Genomic DNA, 7,112 nt, shown 5'->3' on the forward strand with positions numbered 1-7,112 from the left:
ATATATATGCATCAGGTACAAAATTCCACTATATCTAATCAGACCATGAATGTATCTTTGTCATAAAATATCCAATTACTAATCACTTTCATGGTTAGCATAAAAAAATTCAAAGGACAACATGATAAAAAGTATTAAACAAGAACATTGTAGCAGAAATATTTTTATAATATTCAACAGACTATTGTTGAATCACAGAAAGAAATGTTTCATTTATTTCTCAGTTTGTTTGTGTTTTTATTTGTCTCCTGTTGGTTTTATGCCCTCAGCAAATTCATCAAATATATATAAACAAGACCTCTAATTAGGTAAAAGTCTGATGTTTTGATATGTATGAGATACCCATCTGCTGTAGGTTAGACCATTTATATTTCTCCACTGCCATAAAAGAGTCAGCTGTAAATACTGCAGCAAATTTATAAGAGTATTTTTCAAGCTTAGAGACAGCAGGGAAACCATCAAAGGCAATAAAAACATATGGTGTTGTGACAGCACATAGATCACTGGCAGCCTGCTATAGAAATTATTGGTTTTGTTTAGAAATACTTGTTTTTCCCTCGTTTGACTTTGAGAGCTAAGTTTTAAAAGTCTTTGAAATCATATGATATTGTCACCACTGGCAAAGAACTAAATGATGAAAATTTCCAAAACAAATAGATAAATGACATTTAGCAATGTAAAAAAATAGCATGCTTCTCTACAACTAAAGAGTAGAATTACGAAATTTCCAAAAAAGATGATTATAGCGTAGTAGTTTTTTTTTTTTTTTTTTTTCTGGCAAGATTCCTGTTTTGTGTCCGCATGATCGCTTTCTGGCCTTTCTGTATGGAGTTTGAATGTTCTCCCCGTGCACACAGATTTTCTCTGGGTAATCAGGTGTCCTCCCATTGACCAAAAACATGCATCCAAAAAAAGAATGGATTATTTCAGTTTTAGTTTTTTGTTTTTTCATTTTAACACTTGGTCAAAAGGGTGGCATTTTTATTCTAAAATCAATTTCAAATATGATTATGAGTGAGACATCTAGCCATTTACCCAATATCTCAAGGCAAATATTAAATCTAAATAAAAATCAAAGCAAAATAAATAAAAAGAGATAAAGATGCTATGCTTCACCTCAAGGAAAGCGCACTTCTGGTGAAAAAAAAAACAAGTAAAGGGCACACTTATTGGGCTAAGTGCATTAAGAATAGTGATAATTCAGAGCAACTTGTCCTTATTAAGGATTAGCAGTCCAGCTCCACTGAGAACATTTTAATATGGATCTCAGCCGTCTCTCACATAAACACTACATCAGCGGCAGTCATGATGACAGATCATTCTAACTCCTTGATTACATCTAACATTAAGCACAAGGTCAGCTGCTGATTGTAGAAGAATCCCAAAGGTTAATAACTTTCATGTTTTCCATTAAATTGATGAATAAAATATAAAATGGGATTTTAGGCAATGCAGCCTGAGTTTTATCTGGTGTAAACATTTCTTTTTTTTTTTTCCTTATGATCCTTGTTATTTCTTACATGTCACATACGAGCTGAGAGTTGGTTTAATTTTCCTTCCTACAGCTCAAACTGCTCCGAGGCTTCTCAGCGGAAAAAAAAAAAAGCAAGCAATCTCATTTTCTGAGGAGTGGGGGGTGGATGGGGCATGCGGTTGTGTGTCAAATTAAATATCTAGAAGCAGAAAGCTTCCACCTGTAGGTTAATCCTTTTAAAGGATCATCTGAAGTTTGTGAGCCATGCTGAGATTCTTATCAAGGCTATCCTGGCTCAAAGGGCATAAACCTATGAGATTACATTACAGAAGGAAAGAAGACAAGAAACAAGATTTTGTTTGCCTTTTTTTTTTCCTTATTATTAAAGTTTCAATTTTATCTTTAAATCAAGATCAGAGATTATATAGGAAGAAGGAATTGAGTGATGTTGTGCACAAAGTCACTATTTGATTCCGTAAAACTGTGTAAAAAGCAGATATGATGTGGCTGTCAGTGTCCAGATCACGGACGGGCAACTTAAAGGATGGAAGGGGCCACGATTTTTTGTTGACACTAGGCCCAAACAGAGCTGCACACTTACCTAAATGTAATAAAACTCCCATTTTAAATATGTTAGTGTATGTTTACTAAAACAACAGACAATGATTTAACATATTGCATGTTCAAATGCATGGATAAGATGTAATCTTGTTTAATAAATATGAATATAAAACATTTGGAAGCAAACAAAAAATAAACAATTACTTTAGGGAGCTGAAGTGCAACAGCATAAGACATCTAGGTTCAAGTAAAAAATTGCTGTTGTTTACTTGTGATTTTAGTAAATTTCTTATATTTAGCTTTGTGCAATGTGCAGTGACAACTTTTATTAAAACCATTTGTGGCAGACAACGTCTTTAAGCTTTCTTTCTTTCTTTATTTATTTTGTGGAGTTTTATTGGCGATCGGACAGAAGTCACCCGCGGGCCGGATGTGGCCCATCCATGGTCCAGATTCTGAAACAATAACGCTTAACTTAATCAAACCTAATATTTTTGGGGAAAAAAACCCACACAGAAAAATTATAACTCGTAGTGTCACACATTTTTGACTGACTTTACCTGAGTGTAACTGGATATTTTATTGGGTTTGGGAATTAATAGTGGCTAATATTTTGTTATTACCTAAACACATCTCACTGTTTGACAAACTTTCTTGGCGGTGAGAATATTTCTTCAGAGTTCAGACTGGTACATAGTTAAAACTTACTGAACAGAAAAGCATATTTGGTGGAAATCTGTTGTGTAGTTCCTAATGACCAATTTGGTTGTTCGCTGATCAGAGGTTTTTCTGTCACAGAGGGAGACACACTCACTCAAACTCAGCTGGTGTTAAACCAGTGATAATGTCAAACTGTCAGTCTTTGCGCATGATGAAAGACACCAAACCAAAGCAGGTTTTATTATACATTAGGAAGTCAAATATTCCATCAAAATAATCTATAAAAAGAACTGGAATTTATGTAAAAAGTGGAAAAACAGAGTCCAAAAACTATGCAGTGGGGATTATATAAGACAAACTGTGGGAAACATACTTTTTTGCAGCAAATTAAGAGAGAAATCATCTGAATGGTGATGAAAGGATGAAAAATACAGAAACGAGTGACACAAAGATGAGCTATGAAGACGGTCAGAAAAGCAATTAGTGTCCAATAATTGCTCTCATTACAAGAGATGGCGCTGATTTAGGAGAATCTGTGATGAACATTTCAAACATCAAATCCTAAATGTGGGCTGCATGGTTGCAGATTTGAAAGCTAGGCAGTGCGCAGTGACAGCTTTCAGTCTGATAGCAGCAGGAGTTATAAGCCCAAAACCCATCATCAAAATGTTATCTTTCTTGTGATAAAAAGACAAAACTCCCTATGCTGACTTTTTAACACAACAAAATCTTTCTGAGAAATGAGGGAAAAAATAAACATTGTCGGAAATGAACATTGATGAAGTGGTAAAGGTAGAACTGTCCAACACTTAGAGGATAAAGCACATGTAATCAACATGTAATAAAAATCAAATTAATCCCCAAAAAACTGATGTGATCTGTGCTTCCTGCGTGAAATCAAATATCCACTCAGCCTGAAAAGTCTATGGCAGCTCCTAGCACTCTATTCTTCATCTTGTCCATCTCATAATCAGGTTTCTATTGACTAAACACAGAAAGGAATCCACTCTGAGTGTTTAATGATGGCAGTTATTTTCCTTAAGAAAATACATGGCAGGCAGCACTCCTGACAAACTTGGACAAACGGAAGGAGAAATGAGACAAGGGAGGAAACAGCAGGGAAGACAACCAGAGAAAAAAACATTATGTATTTTCGCAACAGTTTCACAAGTTTCTTTGGAATATGACTTATAGTTATCTACTGAACAGTAAACAAATAATTTACCTCATATCACAACCCTGAAACACAACTTGCTTTGTTTGGTGCATCCAAAAACTCAAAGACTCCTTGCTTCAGGATGAAAATAAAAAATGAAAATTGAGTCTGTGTGATGCATTAGGGCACAAACAGATTGAAGCAGGATGTGATTACTAAGAATGATAACTCTTCCCTTTTCCAGCTGTGAACAACGGGAGCCATGATATCGGCTCTGTCCAAAAAACATCATAATTGTGTCTTGTTTTCCGCTGAAGCCCTGACTGAGTCAAAGGCAGGGAGGTCGGATAAAGCTCTCACTCTCCAAATGAGTGCCAAGTGACCACAGCAGTTAAACTTCACATGCTGCTGACAAGATCTCTACACCTGCAGCTCACTCACAGACTCTCAGTTGAAATAGTGTCAATTTAAAAATGCAAAACCTCTTTGTTCCGCCGCCTTACCTCTCGATTATGTCAGCAATGGTACAGGCAAACATCTGCAGGCCCTCTGGAAGCTGCAGAGCGACTGGAGAGGGAGAGAGGAAACAGCAAACAGAGGTTACAGATTTGTGTTAGAGCAATGGTGACATGTTATTTAATACATCCTCAACAGCACCGGCTATACATAGCTGCTGTTAGTTCAGAGTGCTGATAGCAAAGTGTGACATTTCAGAGCAATATTAATTCTGCCACGGTGCTGCTGTTGGTTTATTTTAACCGGTGACATGATGTTGGAAAGTCCAAAACAATTACCGTACCACAACTCCGTCTCTGTAGCCCACCACCTGCCACTCACATCCTACAAAACTCTTTGACTCATTCTACCCCAAAGTCAATCCACCAGTTAGTTAAGTTTTATGAGGCATTCTGATTTGATTAACGTTGACAACAAGAGGTCAACTAATTTACAAATATGTGGACTGAGAAACCTTAACAGGGTCCAGATTGCTAAATAGTCTCATTCTGCATTAAGGAAAAAGGAAAAATTTAAGGGAAAATGTTATAATATTCAATAGGTCTGTCAAAAAACAACTTTTTCTGGGTAATAAATAGTCACAGAAATGATTGCGTTAAACGATAATATTCCTTGGAAAACATTTAAACTCCCCACCCATTGATCAATATTATTGGATTGGACATCATGTGACTTATTGTGCGCCGCAGAGGTGCCATTGCTATGCATTGAGTCATGTCAACAAAACGGTAGAGTTTCAATGCAGGATGCGCGTCAGTCTTTCACAAAAATATTCATAGCACCCTCATTTCTTATCTGATTTCTATAAAATATGGCTTAAATTAAAGCTGAGAAAATTGCCAATGTTGTGATATGTAAAAACTATGTATTTGCTCAAGAAGAAATCTATAAGCAGTCTGGGAACTTTTCATTATAGGTTTTTACTAACGTATGTACAGTAGAAGCCTATGATGGTGCATTGCTAGCTATAGCGGCTATAGGCGATGTCCAATCCAGTAATATAGATTAATGTCCTCACCCCTATGGAAGTTTATGAAATTTACGTACATTAAAATGTTGCAAACTGTCCTGAACCGGTTTAGAAAAAAAAAACACACAACAGCTGCTGAGGCTGCAACATAAATTCCAACCTCTAGCTAAGCCAGCGTGATTTATTCTGTATGTGTCTTCCTCTTGCTTCATTTTATATTTGCAGTCACCCTCACGCATATTACAAAATTTAGAGGTTTATGAAATTTACGTAAATTTAAAGATGAACCAGTAGCAGAGTTTGTGAAAACAACACACAACAGCTACTGAATCCAATCCAACACAATTTACTTTGTGTTTTCCTCTTGCTTCATAAAATAACTGTGGTCACCCCACCCTGTTTACAAAATTTACTAAAAAATTTAATGAATTTATGTAGTGTAATAGTTAAAAAAAAGAACACTTGGGGAACCCAAGGTTCAGCACGGTGCCCTAAGGACATTCTGAGGCATCGCCAGCTGAAAGAAGGCATAAGATAACCGAAGACGGTTGTGGGGGGCCTCATGCTAGAGAGGTTACGAGACCATGCACCTGATAAAAACCTGATGGGCATGAGAGTTCACGCATTCCTACGATAAGGAGTAAAAAAATAGGAGACAAGGAGAAAACAAACTAGCAGGCAAATAAAAATTATTGACCTCATTTTAATGTGATCAATTGATTTATTGCTCATCCCGACAGGCCTAATCTTTAACATTTTTTGTAACACGGGAGGAAGGGGCCAGAAGCACAGTTTAGATCAGCATCTCGTCCGCACCCTGCCTGCAATCAGGGACTCTTTCCTTTATGCATATTCCTTCAAAGAAAAATGACTCCTGCTAATGTAAACACACAAACCAGCGATGCATAAGAAAAATCTCAAGCTCAAATGAAAGTACATTAAAGAAAAGTTGCAGCGGTTAAAGAAATTTCACGTGTTTTCTGTCAAACTCTTAACAAGGATTGAGTCAGCTCAGTGCACACAGGGGATCTGAACTACATTTCCTCAAAAAAATATGTGTGAGCTTTCGCAAAGGAAAAGTTCTCAGAAATAAGAAATACAAAAATGTAAAGCTGAGTCTTCGCCTTATCACCAGAAAATGTCCAGCTTATTATAACCTTTCTGTAAGATAAGCATTTAACACCAAACGCATTAGTGCTGGTAATGTGAGACAGACTTTGCTCAATGGAAAACAACTGACAGATCAATTTGCAGCAAATGAACAGTAGTGGTCTGGTAATCTGAACTTGTTAAAAAATCTAACCACTCCACATTCTGGTCCTAACATCTACACTCCCACTCAAAGCTGTTAACTTTCCCTTTATAGCTCTGAGCAACTCTTCTGTAATGAGGAAACATACGTAACTTAACACCAGCCTTCATTTCTGCCCTTGCAGCTGTAAACACAGTGTGCAAAATTCAGTTTACTGTTGTTCTGGAACCCGAACCCACCTGCACACAGTATGTCTGATCACAAGTAATCCAATCAGCGCCGTCTACAAGCACTATGTTCTGATAACATCACTCACATAAGCTGAGAGGGAGCTGATCATTTCATACAACAGCACCAACAACACACCCAGGTGATTTTAAATTACATTATAGTACTTCTCTAAAGCAGGTTGTTCGCATTCTTCACTTAGAAATATTTCTTATAAGGATAACTTAACAAATGCAACATGAATCTATAGAAAAATTCTAAAACCTCTTGACAAGGCAAGAAAAAGATATATATA

General features: G+C 36.6%; 1 protein-coding gene across 1 annotated transcript in view; it reads right to left on the minus strand.

Annotated features, from left to right (window-relative positions):
* Window positions 1–7,112, minus strand: part of dph1 (diphthamide biosynthesis 1) — a gene marked incomplete at its 5' end in the record, with an annotated part of 40,153 nt that overhangs the window by 31,540 nt on the left and 1,501 nt on the right. The window contains 1 exon segment of the mRNA XM_014032182.1: window positions 4,355–4,418. Coding sequence (XP_013887636.1) covers window positions 4,355–4,418 — 64 coding nt within the window.

The sequence above is a fragment of the Austrofundulus limnaeus genome, unplaced genomic scaffold, assembly GCF_001266775.1.
Source record: "Austrofundulus limnaeus strain Quisiro unplaced genomic scaffold, Austrofundulus_limnaeus-1.0 Scaffold1389, whole genome shotgun sequence".
NCBI classification, from domain to species: domain Eukaryota; kingdom Metazoa; phylum Chordata; class Actinopteri; order Cyprinodontiformes; family Rivulidae; genus Austrofundulus; species Austrofundulus limnaeus.